This window comes from Neoarius graeffei, chromosome 7 (assembly GCF_027579695.1).
Source record: "Neoarius graeffei isolate fNeoGra1 chromosome 7, fNeoGra1.pri, whole genome shotgun sequence".
Lineage (NCBI taxonomy): Eukaryota > Metazoa > Chordata > Actinopteri > Siluriformes > Ariidae > Neoarius > Neoarius graeffei.
In genome coordinates this window covers 61987434-62006443 of record NC_083575.1, presented here as the reverse complement: position 1 = coordinate 62006443, position 19010 = coordinate 61987434, and the positions used below count along the sequence as shown (strand labels likewise).

The following is a 19010-nucleotide window of genomic DNA, read 5'->3' as shown; positions in this document are numbered from 1 at the left end:
CATGGGACCTTTAAAAACAGTTTATTTTATTGAACTTATTTAATTCCTGGGCTCCCATCTGTAACAGAGTGATGTTGCATCCCATTAATACACTTTACAACAAATCATTAGATTCTAATACCCAAAATAATTGGGGATCTTTTTTTAATGGGCCTCGACTCATTACAAGTCTGAATAGGTGGGCCTCAAAACAGAAAAGGTTGAGAACCCCTAGTGTACAGTATGTCTTACACTCCCGAGATATTTTTGTTTGTTTATAGGGTGGCACGGTGGTGCAGTGGTTAGCACTGTCGCCTCACAGCAAGAAGGGTTCGAACCTCACAGCCAATGGGGGCTTTTCTGTGTGGAGTTTGCATGGTCTCTCCATGCCTGCATTGCTTTCCTTCCACAGTTCAAAGACATGCAGATTAGGTAAAAATACCCAGACGCTGGGGTTGCACAAGCCAGTGCATACTTAGTGCTGGTCCCAAGCTGGGACAGATTGTGGAGTGTTGCGTCAGGAAGGGCATGTGGTGTTTAAAAAAATAAAAATAAAAAATCTATGCCAAATCAAATATACGGATCCAGAAGATCTGCTGTGACGACCCCTAATGGGAGCAGCCGAAAGAATAATAATAAGTTTACCAGTTATACTGATTTATCCTTAATGGCAACTGAATAATTTCAATGTCTGTCAATCATGTATAAAATGATTAAAAATACATACTGTGTAGAAAACATTTCACTGGGTAGTATAAAGCCATGAAGTCAATTCATATTAAGTTCTTTTCTTCTTTTAAGGAAAAAAGCATGATGTTTCGGTGCTGCTCAGACACCATTATCAAGCAAGTGTTCGTAAGCTAAGTCAATGTCAAAACATATAAAAAAAAAACAGATTAGCATAATGCTAAACAAAAAGTGTGGCCTGTAAGGAGTCCGATTGCATGTTGAGAGTTGGCTTTCTTTCTCTAATATTGAGCATTTTGTATAATAAGCACTCGAATTTACTCTGACACTTTCTTAAGACAACAACACTCTTGTTAATGTTTTTAGGTGCAATAGAGATCTTGCAGTCACGTGACCGGAAAGTACACAACCGCCATCGTGTCGGTCAAAAACACCGCTGAATACTGCTGCACTCGTGTACAGAATGGATCAATTTCAACCGACGGACTACACGGCTCATTTTTCTAATGAACAGATAACTAGATATATGTCTAAAATAAACGATCTACAGATTTGTGACCCTTATGGCTTTCCGGACGGAGTTTTCACGACCGGATTTTGAACTGCCAGCGGAATACCCGGACGTGTATGATTACCTCATCAACTTTCTCTCGCTGTTCAGTGGTGAAGCACTGCGTGCTTATAAATCTCTGGACAGTTATCTTTACAGAAATTCAGGATTTGTCAGCGACTCAGATGTGGCATCTTGTAAAGAAGAAAATGATCCTCACTGGATGGGTAAGTCACTTAAGTATTGAGTATAGCACTGACCAGCCGATTATAGAATAAGGTAATTCCAAATCGTCCGTGTTGTTTACATGGATCTGGCGTTGGAGACGTAGAGGCTTGGCAGTGGAGGTTTGAGTAGCTGTTTTCTGAGCTTAGTCAACAGGCCGGCTCTGCCTGTAGCCTTGCTTTTGCTTCGGCTCCCGGCGCCGCCTCCTTCGCTTTGCTTCCGATAACAATCCACGGAGACCCCGCTGGTCTCGCAATCTGGTCTCGTCCGGAATGTTTTTTTTTTTCTCGTCCGGAATGTTGTGCATGCGATGGAAATCGCTACAAACCGTCATTTTCTGCTGGAAACCAATGTCCAGCAAGTCCATACGGTTGTAGTGGATATTGAAGTCCGGTACAGACGAACAACACGCAAAAATACACACAAAAAACATAAAAACCGTGCACAGGTAGGGAGAGCTTGTAGTCGCAGCCGTTGTAGTAGAATTGTATATAGTAGGGTTTTCCAGAAGAAAAGGTAGAAGTAAAAGCAGAAGTAGAACTAGAAGGCGGAATATGGCGTTTGACCAACACGATGGCGTCTGTCACAATCTGGATCGGCTGTGACGTCACATGCAAGATCTCTATACCATGTGCCATCCTATCCATAGCTTTCCTATGAGAGACAATGGGGGTTGCCATGACACCCGCCTCTCCCAGATGCCAGTACCATTTGATTTCCGGTTTATCAAGGCAGCTGAGGCTGAGGGAGCCGAACGTAGCCGAGTGGCACTAGCTACGACAACCATGTTTTAGTCAGAGGATAACGTCTTTATAAATTACGTCTTCTTCTGGTTCAACGTGTGCTGTCATCGGGTGCACAAACAACTCGTGAAAGCTTAAAGATATCATGAATGGAATCTGTTTTGAGCACAAAAAACAGACTCGCAAGACATGTTGTCCAGCATCATATGCTGCTCATCTGTACACGCGATTCCGGTCTTTCATTGACCACTGCATTTTGGACCTGAATCAACAACATTAATTCTGTGTAATTATTGTTTAGATATTGTACATTATTCGAACATTACACTACATTACAGTCATTTAGCTGACGTTTTTATTCAAAGCGATGAACAATAAGTGCATGTAGCCAAAAGAATCCAAGAGTGACCAGTGCTGAAGTACAGCGTAAACAAACAGCCTGCAAATACCATCCAATATCTAGAATAATCAGGGTAGTTAAGAAGTTGAAGAAGCTTGGACAAATATATAGGCAAGGAATTATTTAAGTACTAGCAGGTTACCCGGCGTTGCCTGGGTTTTGCAAAATTCTGGATTGCCCCCAGACTTCCATGTCAAATTTGGTGAAGATCCGTTGAGAAATGGTGATGTTAACCCAAGACAAACAAAAATCCAAACATCCACCACCCACAGGCCCACCGGGGACCCCCCGGGGCCCAAATATGGAATTTCTGAGTTCTGCCAAATTGAGGCTATCTCCTGTACCTACGTGCCAAGTTTAGTGAAGCTCTGTTGAGAGTTTGTGTTGATAAATGTAACATGAAAGGCATTGAGGGAGGGGGTGGGTGGATGTTGTGCCCCCCAGGGACCTCCCTGAGGCCTGTACATGAATTTTGTTTATATCTGCAAAATTCCGGGTCATCCCCCGACCTACTTGCCAAATTTGGTGAAAATCCGTTGAGAAATGGTGACGTTAGCTCAAAACAAACAAACTTTGCTGCTTATTATATAGATGGTATGTTTACTGTTTCCAAGGTTTGACAGCATTTGCATCTGCATTAAAATGGTGAGCCTGTGTTTCTCTGATCTAGCTTTTGCTTCTTGAGCCTATACACATACATATTGAGCCTATAGGGTATTTGGCTTTTGTCCAAAGCAACTTACAATATATAAACACTACATTATTAGTAAACCAATATAATAATACAGTCGCTTGACTCTGACAGAGCCGACCTTCCAGATGACGGCGGCTGCATGACTGCAGGATTTCCTTTTTTTTGCTCTAGCTAGGCTCAACCTCAGCCTTTCAGCAAACAAACTTTTTTTTTACACATAATTTTGCCAACTTTATTACTCTGTAGATAATTGTACGCCTCCGTACTTTTGTAGTTCCTCAGCTCCTCGCCATCAACGCCCTCACTAATAATAAAATAACTGACAATGTCAATGTAGTTGACGTCGGGCCACAACTTCTTGTCGTCTATCCATTCCGTGAGGGTAGACGGATGGGGCACTTTGATCATATTATCCCCAGAGCATGTCAGAAAATCGGACCAGTGTAACCATTTTTTAGCCAACCTACACAGCAGTTAGTGTCAGAGGTGGACAAAGTACCCAATTTCATTACTTAATTCAAAGTACAGATCCCACTGGTCAAATGTTGCTCCAATACAAGTGAAAGTTGTCCAGTCAAATTTTTTACTTAAAGTACTAAAGTATGGCGGCACGGTGGTGTAGTGGTTAGCACGGTCGCCTCACAGCAAGAAGGTTCTGGGTTCGAACCCAGCGGCCGGTGAGGGCCTTTCTGTGTGGAGTTTGCATGTTCTCCCCGTGTCTGCATGGGTTTCCTCTGGGTGCTCCGGTTTCCCCCACAGTCCAAAGACATGCAGTTAGGTTAATGTGGGGTGGCCTTGGGCTGAGGTGCCCTTGAGCAAGGTACCGAACCCCTGACTGCTCCCCGGGCGCTCTGGTGTGGCTGCCCACTGCTCTGAGTGTGTGCGCGTGTTCACTGCTTCAGATGGGTTAAATGCAGAGGATGAATTTCACTGTGCTTGAAGTGTGCATGTGACGAATAAAGGTTTTTTTTTTTTGCTTTTAAAAATACTTAAGTATTAAAAGTACATTTTCTGTCAATGCATCGTTGTACTATTGCCACAACGCTTGCAAAACCTAATGCCATTACCAAAGACAGAAATGTGAATTCACAAAATGAATTCTGTGCCATCATGGTGGTTTAACGTTAAGCTAGCTAGTCAGTGAAGCTCCACCTGACATGCTAGCAAACTCTTTTCAAACTCAAAATCATATTGGGTAGCTAACGCTACTAGAAAAGAAAGATTTCTACAGTCTGTTTATTTAGCAAGATTATGCTAAAACATATTTCTGAAAGGACTTCAGATAAGTTATTCATGTTAACGTAACTCCGTGTTTGCATGTTAACTAACAGCGTCCAAGTTAACTAGCTATGTGTTAGCCGTGGACAAGGCTACGGCAACTTGGCAGGAAAATCCATAGAAAGTCATTTGACAAACCAGACTGCATAGCTATTGCAACGTTATCGCTAGCTCTAAAAGCAGACAACTTTGTTGCAAGCTTTCTCTTGGAATAAAACGTTTATATCCCTCAATATGCTTCCGCAGGTTGGACGGCGAGTTTTTGTAGGCCGTGATGTGGTTCATTTTTGGCAAACAAAGCAAACATTTAAAACGAAACATCTTTAATCCTTTCAGAAAACTGAAACATGAGTTCTAGGTATAGCTGTGGGTGTGTGCATTCCCCAGAATGTACACATCCTCCTTCCATTCTGCCATCAACTGATCGTGTTAAATAATGCTGTTGAGAAATCACTGAACTTGATTTTATCCAGTCTATGAACGTGACGTGACCCTAGTCATTACTGATAGGCTGTCTGAGTGTCATCTGTAAAAAAAACAATCAGGTTTTAGAAAAGAAAAGAAAAAAACGCATCCACTTTCAAAGCTGCTTCACAGTAACGAGGACCTTGACAGAAATGTAGTGGAGTAAAAAGTACGATATTTGTCTTTCAAATGTAGTGAAGTTAAAGTCATAAGTTGCCAAAAAAATTAAATACTCAAGTAAAGTACAGATACTCAAAAAGTGTACTTAAGTACAGTACTTGAGTAAATGTACTTCATTACTGTCCACCTCTGGTTAGCGTTAGCTACAAACGTCAACACAGTGGAGCGAAAGAAAGATCCCGGCTTCCGCTATGACGCAGCAATGAATCATGGAAAAGGTCAGCGTTTGGGACAGTTGTGGATAGTGTTTACCGATGCTTGAAGACACGCCTTTATGCTCTTCGATACGCTCATGCAAGTGTCTCCAACAACAACAAGCGTTTAGTTTTGAGAGGTCATTTTTCCTGATTAGGGTTGACCTCCCTCATGGCATTCCTTATTCCTTGTCTCTACTTTTCTCTGTCATTGATATCATCAATATCCATCTTCCACTCTTTTAGATCTTTCTGAATGACATGGTTCCGTGACATTTGGGGCCTCCCTTTGGGCCTACTGCCTTCAACTTCCATCTTCCTGATCTTTTTAATCCATACTTGATCTTCACTTCTTTCAACATGGCCAAGCCATCTCAGTCTATTCTTCCGCAAGACAGCAGATATATCTTCTACACCCAGCACTTTCCTAGCCTCACATACATCAATAATCTCTCCAGTCACCCACCTCAACAACATCTTTCAGCTCCTTGCAGTCTTTTCTCTTCCTGTAATCTAATTGGCCATGTTTCACTACCATATATCATGACAGGCCTGATGCATGTTTTATAGATTAACCCCTTCATGTTGTTGGGGATATCTTTGGCAACAACCACCCCTGCTAACTCTCTGAATTTCAGCCACCCGGCTCTGATCTTTCTATTTACTGCCACTTGGCAACTACCATTCTCTTCAGTGATCTCGTCCAGATAGCAAAAATGGTGCACAACTTCAAACTCATAATCCTGTCATCACAGAGTACTATCTGATGTTTGATCCTCATTGAGCAAGCCCTGACATCTTAAGGACTTGAAAGTACCTGCTACCTCGCCCAAGCTACCACTGCATCTTTTATGTACCCATCTTCCGCAGGTCATACATACAAGGGAGTTTGATCCAACCCCCTTGCAACACAACCCACAGGGCCATTTCACCTTATGCAGTGTCTCTCCTGAGGTTTTCACACCCAAGTGTCTACAGGTGTAACCAATATAACTCATCACAAGTGTCACATTTGAAACTATATCCCACCTGTTGCTGATTTATAAATCAGTGGTTTTTCCTCTTGCAGCTTTCGCACATCGTTGAGTTTGTGGCCTAGTGGTTAGCGTGTCCGCCTCTCGATCAGGAGATTGTGAGTTCTACTCACGGTCGGGTCATACCAAAGACCATCATAAAAATGGTGCCTTCTGGCAAGGCATGCTGCAATACAGATGCGAGTGGGGAGTCAAACTCTCGCAGTTACCAGAGGACTCCCCCCCACTGTAACCCTAGCTATGTAATATAGAGATCTTGCATGTGACGTCACAGCCGATCCAGACTGTAACAGACGCCATCTTGTCGGTCAAACGCCATATTTCCGCCTTCTGCTTCTACCTTTTCTTCTGGAAAACCCTACTATATACAATTCTACTACAACGGCTGCGGCTACAAGCTCTCCCTACCTGTGCATGTTTTTTATGTTTTTTGTGTGTATTTCTGCATGTTGTTCATCTGTACCGGACTTCAATATCCACTACAACCGTATGGACTTACTGGACATTGGTTTCCAGCAGAAAATGACGGTTTGTAGCGATTTCCATCGCATGCACAACATTCCGGACGAGATAGCGAGACCAGTGGGGTCTCCATGGATTGTTATCGGGTCTGGCAGGCGAAGGAGGCGGCGTCGAGAGAGGAAGCAAAAGCGAGGCTGCAGAGCCGGCCTGTTGACTAAGCTCAGAAAACAGCCACTCAAATCTCCACTGCTAAGCCTCTATCTCTCCAATGCCAGATCCATGGTAAACAAGACGGATGATTTGGAATTACAGCTGGAATTACCTTATTCTATAATCGGCTGGTCAGTGCTATACTAGATACTACTGCTATATCTAGTATCAGTACTAGTAATACTTAAGTGACTTACCCGTCCAATGAGGATTGTTATTTTCTTGTTTACAAGATGCCACATCTGAGGGTGGCTGACAAATCCTGAATTTCTGTAAAGATAACTGTCCAGAGATTTATAAGCACGCAGTGCTTCAACACTGAACAGCGAGGGACAGTTAATGAGGTAATTATACATGTCTGGGTATTCCGCTGGCAGTTCCATATCCACTGACACGGTCGTGAAAACTACGTCCAGTAAGCCATAAGGGTCACTAATCTGTAGGTCGTTTATTTTAGACATATATCTAGTTATCTGTTCATTAGAAAAATGAGCCGTGTAGTCCGTCGGTTGAAATTTATCCATTTTGTACACGAGTGCAGCAGTATTCAGCGGTGTTTTTTATCGACAAGATGGCGGCTGTGTACTTTCCGGTCACGTGACTGCAAGATCTCTATAGGCGAGAGGCTGAGGGCTACGAAACGGAGATCAGTGCTGCCAAACACGCCATGAATGGTGCAGGAAGGACTTTGACCCATAGATTAGCATAATGCTAAAATTTTTGTTTCGCATTGTGATAATCTATTTTTATATGCTTTGACATTGACTTAGCTTACGAACACTTGCTTGATAGTGGTGTCCGAGTGGCACTGAAACGTCGTGCTTTTTCTCTTCATTTTTGGTACACTTTGTTTTTCTAAATCTTCACTCTGACACGGGAAAACCCGTTTTCATCTTTGCTGAATCATATCTCCCAACTAATCACACTAACACACAGGCTACTTTGTTTATAAATCGTGCTGTCATGCTGTTGGAACTATTTCTCACACATAAACCGCAAGCTGATACTTGGACTTATGACTAGTTGTCACTTTGAAAAATCACCAAGCAAAAGAAATCTATTTGCTTCATTTGTTTAGCTTTAGAGTTTGTTGATTGCGCCAAATGTATACTTAGCTGTGAGGGTTTTTTTTCTTGTTAACACAAGCTGGCGTTTCTCTCTTTTGGATGCAATTTTATCTACAAAGTGCACACCAGTCTGAGCTGGACTTCCTCCTTTCCATTTTGGTCCCTCTTTCTCTCTAAGCTGGGCCTTTGGTGTTTAGCAGTGTGTCTTGGCTCATGGATAAAGGAATACGTGTGAATCTGGCATCTTGTTTGCGTTTAGTACAGTATATGTTGCTACAGAAGTACGAGTCCTCAGTGCATTATGGGTGGTTTTTTTCTTTTCATTTTCAATCAGTCAGTCTGTAGTCCACAAGTCACTCTGTGTCTGTAGGCATTTTAGCTTATTATCAGGGAAACTCCAAATGAGGTTTTTTTGTGCGCAAGTGTGTGTGTGTGTGTGTGTGTGTGTGTGTGTGTGTGTGTGTTCCTATTCCCTGTTTCAAACAGTCAAGCTTTGTACAATGAAGCGACAAGAATCTGTTTTCTATACACACTCAACAGGCATGTCTACTTGAATACAGACTGTTAGTGTGTGTGCATGTGTGTGTGGAGGGTGTGTGTGCTTACAGAGTGCTGTCTCTTGTTTAAAGTGGGTGCCTGAACCCTTTCAACTCAGAAGCTATCTCTCTCTCACACACACACACACACATACACACACACCTGTTGGTTTGACTGAAGAACCGTATGATTACTCTGGACCCTTTTATGTCCCCAAAAGAAAAATAGCAAATGTTTTCATAAGAACTGCTACATTACAAGGTCTTGTCTTGTACGCATGGGTCATCACATCTCCTTTAAACATTCACTCAGGCCCAACTGCTATTTGTCTGTGGTGGAGTGCGTTTTTATTACAACTATAAATCTCAATTAATTGCCTGAGACAGAGCTCAGACTGTTCCTTCAGGTCAGATGTGCCGCTCTAAAAACAGTGCCGGGAAAGCAAGTACCCTTCGTTAATGAGACCTCAGCCTGGTGTCCGATGCCAAACCCCGCTCATGGAGTGAGTTCAGAGAGGATGGCTTTAGCTGCAGCCTCAAACGGATGGAGTACAGACACACACTGTTCTGTTCTTTCCACTTTCTGTCTTCATAGTGCTAGGCTTGAGCCAAGTGACGCTGCTATCAGTGCTCTCCAGTGTACTCCATCCATCGGAGATGAACAAGTCGCCTGTGCCAAGATGACGCCAAGAAAAAAAAAAAACACGCTGTGGCTGTGTTAATATGTATAATAATAAATCACTTGTCATGCTTGTCTCAAGTTCTTTTCTGTGTTTTCTTCTGTTATTTTACAGTGCACAGTGTTTCCTGAACAAATCCTCAGGAAACAGAACAGTCCCTTTTTTTCCCTCTTCCAGCTTTTAACACACCTGGTAAGTGCATTAAGAGTAAAGAGCAAAAATAGTTCTTCGGAGATCCCTGAGGACTGCTTTGTGAAACAGCGAATATTAAAAAAAATACTGTGAAATACATTGAATGTTATATCAAATGTGTTAAGTTCAAGCAAGATATAGTTGAAGCTATCTGTAAGGGTTGGTCTACATAAATAACCTCAGCAAAAACTATTACTCCAGTGTGAACTAACCTAAGTCATGAAGTAGCTCATAGCTGCATAACAACAGGAGTCTCACTCTGTACTACGTTCCCTTCGAGCATCTACCACGATCCCTCAAGGTACAAGGAAGACATGCGCTAAGACTCGTCTCTATCCCGACACCCAGGTGGTGGAATGAACTTCTCCTGCCTGTCTGATAGTGTTGAAGTATTTGAGACCAGTCTTGGTCTCAAGACCACTTTTTGAAGTTCTGGGTCTCATCTCAGAATCGACCACATTTTTACTCGGGCTTGTCTCGCTCTCGGACACTCTGGATTTTATTTCAAGACCAGTCAAGACTACAACTGTGGGGATTTCACTAAATTGCCTGATTTATTTGTTAACATCATTACTGTGACTGGATGTAAAACTTCCTGTGTTAAATGCAACCAATAACATGACTTGTTGCTAATTCGAAATTTTCGTTACTGTTAATGACCATCACCCGTCCCCAACCCTCTTCACACTCACTAATCTGGTCCTGGTCTTGACTCGGTCTCACTCTGCCTTGGTATTGACTTGGTCTCAATCCCTCAAAGTCTTGGTCTTGTCTCGGTCTTGATACACTCTGGTCTTGGTTTACAACCCCGATTCCAAAAAAGTTGGGACAAAGTACAAATTGTAAATAAAAACGGAATGCAATGATATGGAAGTTTCAAAATTCCATATTTTATTCAGAATAGAACATAGATGACATATCAAATGTTTAAACTGAGAAAATGTATCATTTAAAGAGAAAAATTAGGTGATTTTAAATTTCACGACAACAACACATCTCAAAAAAGTTGGGACAAGGCCATGTTTACCACTGTGAGACATCCCCTTTTCTCTTTACAACAGTCTGTAAACGTCTGGGGACTGAGGAGACAAGTTGCTCAAGTTTAGGGATAGGAATGTTAACCCATTCTTGTCTAATGTAGGATTCTAGTTGCTCAGCTGTCTTAGGTCTTTTTTGTCGTATCTTCCGTTTTATGATGCGCCAAATGTTTTCTATGGGTGAAAGATCTGGACTGCAGGCTGGCCAGTTCAGTACCCGGACCCTTCTTCTACGCAGCCATGATGCTGTAATTGATGCAGTATGTGGTTTGGCATTGTCATGTTGGAAAATGCAAGGTCTTCCCTGAAAGAGACGTCGTCTGGATGGGAGCATATGTTGCTCTAGAACCTGGATATATCTTTCAGCATTGATGGTGTCTTTCCAGATGTGTAAGCTGCCCATGCCACACGCACTAATGCAACCCCATACCATCAGAGATGCAGGCTTCTGAACTGAGCGCTGATAACAACTCAGGTCGTCCTTCTCCTCTTTAGTTCGAATGACACGGCGTCCCTGATTTCCATAAAGAACTTCAAATTTTGATTCGTCTGACCACAGAACAGTTTTCCACTTTGCCACAGCCCATTTTAAATAAGCCTTGGCCCAGAGAAGATGTCTGCGCTTCTGGATCATGTTTAGATACGGCTTCTTCTTTGAACTATAGAGTTTTAGCTGGCAACGGCGGATGGTACGGTGAATTGTGTTCACAGATAATGTTCTCTGGAAATATTCCTGAGCCCATTTTGTGATTTCCAATACAGAAGCATGCCTGTACAGTATGTGATGCAGTGCCGTCTAAGGGCCCGAAGATCACGGGCACCCAGTATGGTTTTCCGGCCTTGACCCTTACACACAGAGATTCTTCCAGATTCTCTGAATCTTTTGATGATCTTATGCACTGTAGATGATGATATGTTCAAACTCTTTGCAATTTTACACTGTCGAACTCCTTTCTGATATTGCTCCACTATTTGTCGGTGCAGAATTAGGGGGATTGGTGATCCTCTTCCCATCTTTACTTCTGAGAGCCGCTGCCACTCCAAGATGCTCTTTTTATACCCAGTCATGTTAATGACCTATTGCCAATTGACCTAATGAGTTGCAATTTGGTCCTCCAGCTGTTCCTTTTTTGTACCTTTAACTTTTCCAGCCTCTTATTGCCCCTGTCCCAACTTTTTTGAGATGTGTTGCTGTCATGAAATTTCAAATGAGCCAATATTTGGCATGAAATTTCAAAATGTCTCACTTTCGACATTTGGTATGTTGTCTATGTTCTATTGGGAATACAATATCAGTTTTTGAGATTTGTAAATTATTGCATTCCGTTTTTATTTACAGTTTGTACTTTGTCCCAACTTTTTTGGAATCGGGGTTGTAAGTGGTCTTGACTACAACACTACTGTCAGAACAATGAACTTCAAGTGGGCAGCACGAAACAAATTAGTTTGTTTGGCCATTCCAAAACATTAATTTTATTCTTCTTTAACCATTCTGTGGTAGAATGACTTGTGTGCTTAGGGTCGTTGTCTTGCTGCATGACCCACCTTCTCTTGAGATTCAGTTCATGGACAGATGTCCTGATGTTTTCCTTTAGAATTCGCTGGTATAATTCAGAATTCATTGTTCCATCAATGATGGTAAGCCATCCTGGCCCAGATGCAGCAAAACAGGCCCAAACCATGATACTACCACCACCATGTTTCACAGATGGGATAAGGTTCTATGCTGGAATGCAGTGTTTTCCTTTCTCCAAACATAACGCTTCTCATTTAAACCAAAAAGTTCTATTTTGGTCTTATCCGTCCACAAAACATTTTTCCAATAGCCTTCTGGCTTGTCCACGTGATCTTTAGCAAACTGCAGATGAGCAGCAATGTTCTTTTTGGAGAGCAGTGGCTTTCTCCTTGCAGCCCTGCCATGCACACCAGTGTTGTTCAGTGTTTTTCTGATGGTGGACTCATGAACATTAACATTAGCCAATGTGAGAGAGGCCTTCAGTTGCCAAGAAGTCACCCTGGGGTCCTTTGTGACCTCACCGACTATTACACGCCTTGCTCTTGGAGTGATCTTTGTTGGTCGACCACTCCTGGGGAGGGTAACAATGGTCTTGAATTTCCTCCATTTGCACACAATCTGTCTGACTGTGGATTGGTGGAGTCCAAACTGTTTACAGATGGTTTTGCAACCTTTTCCAGCCTGATGAGCATCAACAACGCTTTTTCTGAGGTCCTCAGAAATCTCCTTTGTTCGTGCCATGATACACTTCCACAAACATGTGTTGTGAAGATCAGACTTTGATAGATCCCTGTTCTTTAAATAAAACAGGGTGCCCACTCACACCTGATTGTCATCCCATTGATTGAAAACACCTGACTCTAATTTCACCTTCAAATTAACTGCTAATCCTAGAGGTTCACATACTTTTGCCACTCACAGATATGTAATATTGGATCATTTTCCTCAATAAATAAATGACCAAATATGATATTTTTGTCTCATTTGTTTAACTGGGTTCTCTTTATCTGCTTTTAGGACTTGCGTGAAAATCTGATGTCGTCTTAGGTCATATTTATACAGAAATAGAGAAAATTCTAAAGGGTTCCCAAACTTTCAAGCACCACTATAGTTTGCAAGATGTGACTGTATAAATATTCATCTCTGTTGCTATGAACCCCATAATGTAGTTCTTTTGAAAAGAGACATGGTGACAGCAGAGATGTTCTTAAAAGGGAGATTCCAATCTGGGTGAAAATGAATAACGGCTGTGAGGAGACCAGATGGGAGACCAGAGGCTGTTCTGTTTGAATGGAATCCTATGGGAGAAGTGGCTCAGTACCAAACTCCTCTTCTGTGAACACAATTAGTTTTATAATAATTAGACTAATTTTGTGATAATCTTTAACGTCTTGTCCATAGACTATCAAGTTATGACGCCACTATTTATGACTCCTAAGATCGAAAATGAAAAAATGTTTGTTTTGTGAAAGAACAGAGGTGTTGTGACAGATTGAGCCCATTTATGGTGGCTCTACACTATCATGTAGCCTACCGCATATGCACAAACTTGTAGCCTAGTAAACATAGTTAAAAATAACTGAACACACTAACCACATCAGAAATCTCTACTGCCAAAGCTGTGATCAAGGCTAAAAACCAACCAACCAACCAACCCAGAACATCTCTGAAACCATCTGCTCTGCTGTACCACAAGACTAACTGTTGTAAACATGAGGAGGATGTTCAGTGACATCAGAGAAGTGATAACATTGGCTCACGGTGATGACCCAAGCTAAAGCTAGTTATTCTTTACGTCTTTTTAAAAGGAAAATTGCTCCCATTGCTGTCGCTCCCTTTAAAGAACGTTAAAGAATATTTACCTTGTTAATAAAGGATTATTTATCATTAGCACTTTTTGTCAGTAGTTGAGTTGATTGTCCTGCTCTATTTTGCCCCAGTGGAATAACAGACTAGCTCTAATTTTTAATTTTTCAACTGAAACACAGGCCACAAGAATATTTAAATAATATTGACTGGTGTTGAGTGGTATGTCAGATATATTCAGCTAGCATGATATTGAATGAGTCAAAGACGAGTTCAGTATCATGCTAGCTAAATGTAATATATCTGATATACCATGAAAAAAAGCCAGGCAATATTATTATTATACATACACTTTCCTTTCGGGTGTTCAGCGCATCTTTCTCTTTCAAAATCTTCGGTATTTAATGAAGCAAACCTGGCGGCCATGTTTGTATGCAAATTGTCACAGTCGCTCGCTAGCATGGAACTTTTACACCTCTGACAAGTGACATCGTAAACCATATTGAACGCTCATTCTCCATTGGGTAGTGACGTAATACATGGAGGATAAGCGATATGATAACAATATTGCATGCTATCAAACCAAATTAATGAAACCCACTAGAAGGGAATAGAACACATGTTTTTATTCCATGGAAAAAGTGTCCTGCATGTATAATAATTTAATTTAATTTAATACACAGATTCTAAATTCATTTGGTGAGCTGGATTGGAACTTTTATTGGGTGGGTCTTGAGCCGTATCTTCTCTAAGGGTTTTAGTTTGATAGTATTCTTTGACCCAGATCTCTTTATACTTGCATGATGATATATTTTTGATAGAGACTTCAAAGCACATCTGTAAGTCAGTCTGGATGCAGGTGGCTGCAAAATGTTGTAAATGTTGTATTACAAAAAGGCATGAAATAGACTTTGTAGTCCCTGCACCACCTTTCACGCCTAACAATGCATTATTTCACATGATCCCCCAAACCTACCTGATGTAAATGATGAACTTGACACTTTTAAACATCATCATAGACCTACGCATGAAAGTACAGAAACTCAAAGTAGGAAACAAAACCGCTGTCCTTGGCTCTTGTTGAACTGCCTGACTGTTTCTGGACTAAGATCTAAAGAGCTCTACTAGAAGTCATTACTAAACATTACCCCGCTCTCTGCCTCTCTTTCTTTTGGCCCCAGAGCAATAAAACAACAAAAATTTCTCACTAGCTCCAGCATTTCTCAGCCAACACATTAACGTGTCAGATCAATGCAACAGGAGGAGGAAAGAGAGAGTGGCATCTGTCCGTGGAAAAACAGGGCTGTTATTTAGCACGAGTGGAACAGAGAGCTTTGGTTTTAGTCACATGTGAAACATAAGTGGGAGCTGATGTTTCTGATTACACCAAAACCAAAATGAAGCCTCTGAGCAGAAAGCGCTTTTGAAAAGATACACTGGTTTGGAGAATGAAGAGCATGTGAAATCCAAAGTAAAGGCAAAAGCATTGATCATGTGGACTCGAATAATTATATGGCTGCAAGCAAGATTCCCGTCCATGGTAATTCCAAACACAAAGCCTTTTTCTGAGGACAGAAAGGGGCACTCTGTTACACAAAGCAAAGAAATGAGAAAAAGAGATGAGTGATACAGTATATCGAGTCAATTTTTTACATGCTGGGAGAGGACGTGTCATATTATATGAGGGACGCAGTAAGGCATGTACAAAAGCAAGCCTCTGGTTTGAAAGAGATTATCCTGATTTATCCTGACTCAGAGAAAAACTAGATCCCGTATCTGCACCTTAGGCCAGGGAGAAGCTTTACACTGCACACAAGTCTTGGACACAAACCAGTCTTTTGTTCCAATAATGTTTTCAACATGTCCCTGTTGAGATTCCCTGATAACTCAAAAGCGTGTATCATCTACTACAGTGCTGTGCAAAAGTCTTAGGCACATGTAAAGAAATGCTGTAGACCAAAAATGGCTTAAAAGTAATGAAATGAAATGTTTCAACATTAAAAAAATACCATAAACACCAGTAAGCCATAATAAATGAAACAAAGTCAATATCTGATGTGAGACGACCCTTTGGTTTAAAAAAAAAAGTAGTCTTGGGTACAGCGAGTGCAGTTTTATAAGGAAATGAGCTGTAGGTTTTACTGAGCATCTTACAGGACCAGCCCCAGTTCTTCTGGACACTTTGACTGTCACACTCGCTTCTTCATTTTGCACCAAAACCCAGCAGCCTTCATTATGTTTTCTTTCTTCATCTGAAAAGTGCTCTCTTATGGAATATGCTGCTCAGATACAAACTATTTTTTTTTTCTGTAACATTTTTGGAACTCTAAAATGTTTTTTGGACTGACTCGATAATGTCGAAGTCATAAAATAGAAATCTATAACAAAGTTTGTCTGAAAAAAATAAGGTGCCCAAGACTTTTGCACAGTACTGTACATCACATAAGAGATCACTTGCAGCACATAAAGAAAAGGATTTGCCTTTAGCAGCAAATACATGAAGCACATAGAAGTCATACAGGCTTCAACATAACTAGCTTGGCAGCTACGTAAAGTAACGACTACTGTAACTAGTTCATTAAAGGAGAACTGAAAGCAAAGTTTTTTATTATCAAAATTCTATTTCTCTCATTTTATTAAATATAGGAATGCATTTTTGACGGCTATTTTGTCGCTGCTATAGCAAGTTACCCGTATGAGTGTTTGAAATATGCTATGGAATATATCAGTCCATATGTCAAAGCAATGGCCGTAAACGAGATTCGTTGAGACCTGTACGAGACTTCGTAGGATGGAAGTAAAACGTACAGCGAAAATCAAAGTCACCAACATTCGCCAACATTGTCAAAAGACGCGCGCGCCCTCTTTAGAATGCTGACGTAATCAAGCCAGAAGTTTTGTTTGTTTTGATAGCAATCAGGAAAATTTGAAAAAAGTAGGCAGTAATCGTCATTTAAACTCGTTTTTGTGCAACATTTAGTTTGGAAAACAGTTTTCAAAATGGCTAAAACATCTTTACATTTTTTAATCCATGTTACAGGTCAAAAAATTTCAACCTAGGTTGTTGTTTTTTTTTTTTACCTGGGTTAAAATTTTTAACCTCGTTCATAATTTCCAACCTAGGTAAAATTTTGGATGATCTAAAATTCTTAAAAGGGATTTTCCATCACTTCATTTGTCTCTCTTTCTTCCATCCACTTCCTCTTTGTCTACACCTACCTAGTATTTCCTATTCCTACCTACCTAATTAGCAATTTTTTTTTGGAATTAGCATGTTTGGAGTTTGCCTAACGACATGTGGCAGACTCCCCAAATGCATAGAAGAAGATTCTCTGGTCAGATGTAACTAAAACTGAACTATTTGGCCATCATGGGAAATACCATGTGTGGTGCAAACGCAATACCCTGAGAACACCATTCCTACAGTGAAACATGGTGGTGGCAGCATCACACTGTGGGGATATTTTTCATCTGCAGGGAAAGGAAAGCTGGTCAGGACTGAAGGAAAGATGGATGGCACTAAATACAAGGCAATTCTGGAGGAAAACCTGGTTGAGTCAGCCAGAGGTTTGTGACTGGGATGAAGGTTCATGTTCTAGTAGGACAATGACCTTAAACATACTGCTAAAGCTACACTGGAGTGGTTTAAACGAAAACATTTAAATGTCTTGGAATGACCTAGTCAAAGCCCAGACCTCAATCCAATTGAGAATCTGTGTCATAACTTGAAGGAGTTGGAGCAGTGTTGCCTTGAGGAATGGGCAAAAATCCCAGTGGTTAGATGCGTTAAGCTAATAGAGACATACCCCAAGAGACTTGCAGCTGTAATTGCAGGAAAAGGTGGTTCTACAAAGTATTGACTTTTTTTGGGGAGGAGGGGGGTGAATGCCTATGCACACTCCAGATTTCTGTTTTTTCATCTTAATTATTATTTGTGTCACAATAAAAAAGCAATTTTCACCTTTAAAGTGGTAGGCATGTTGTGTAAATCAAATGGTGTTAACCCAATGCGACAAAACAGGGCAAACACCAAGGGGGATGAATACTTTTGCAAGACACTGTATTCACTTATTTGACTGGTTACTTGAGTTTAATCCAAACCTCAGTAACTCGTAAACAAGTAGGTTTAAAGTTAAATTAAATTGTAATGACAATGTGCTGATAAATAAACAACATTTGGAAATAAAAAATTCTGTAATAAAAATGTGTTCAATAAACAGCCAAAATATGATTGCACATGGCTAATATTTGAATAGCTGAATTATGTTCATAAAATGAATCAGTAATAAGGGCGTCCATGGATGGAATCTGACTGCAAAAAGTTTGAAAATATCACCTGAGCTAACAAAGATGGAAAACAGGATTTCTCGAAACACACATGGACAAGGAAAATCAGCAAGGGCATTTTACACACAGCATAATGTATGGCAGAACTTATTCACTTACACTTGATGTTGAAGGAGGCGTTGGTGGATGTGGCCACGTCCCCAGAGGTCAAACTTGTGGCCACACACTGGAAGTTGCCCATGTCATAATGGCGATCCACTGCAGTAAATTTGAGGTTTCCGGCTTCCATGAATCGTCGCTCTGAGTCCTGCACTGGCTGGCCGTCCTGCAGCCATGAGTAATGCACGCCAGCCTCATCACTAACCTCACAACGCAGCATGGCACTGCGACCATGCAGCGCATCCTGAGACTGAGGCTCTTTGGAAAAGTGTAGAGATGAAGACTGCACACACAGCACTGTGAAAGACAGGAGAGAAGGCAAGAGAGTGAATTACGGATATGTATAGCCTTGTTCAAACACACAGTCATGTCCATATGTGCACTTAGAAAGGCTAATTACAGGTTGTACAATTTAATATTCAATTTATTCAAAATCAATCAAACTTACTTTGTAAACTGAAAAACGTGCTCTATTGTGGCAAAAATTCAGGACGGAATAGTACAAAGTATTTGAAAGAAGGATTTTAAGAAGCAGATCATGTTTCAGAGCATGTCTCTCTTTCCTAAGCTTTTTGCACACTTTAGCTAAATCTGCTTCCTAACCAAATGAATATTCCCAGCCTTACACA

The 19010-nt window shown here is 41.0% G+C and overlaps 1 protein-coding gene across 2 annotated transcripts in view; it reads right to left on the bottom strand.

Annotated features, from left to right (window-relative positions):
- The window catches only part of ptk7b (protein tyrosine kinase 7b), a 247499-nt gene that overhangs the window by 66415 nt on the left and 162074 nt on the right, over positions 1-19010 (bottom strand). For both annotated transcript variants that reach the window (XM_060926216.1, XM_060926217.1), the window contains exon 2: positions 18382-18678. In XM_060926216.1, the coding sequence (XP_060782199.1) occupies positions 18382-18678 (297 nt within the window). The remainder of the gene's footprint in view (positions 1-18381; positions 18679-19010) is intronic.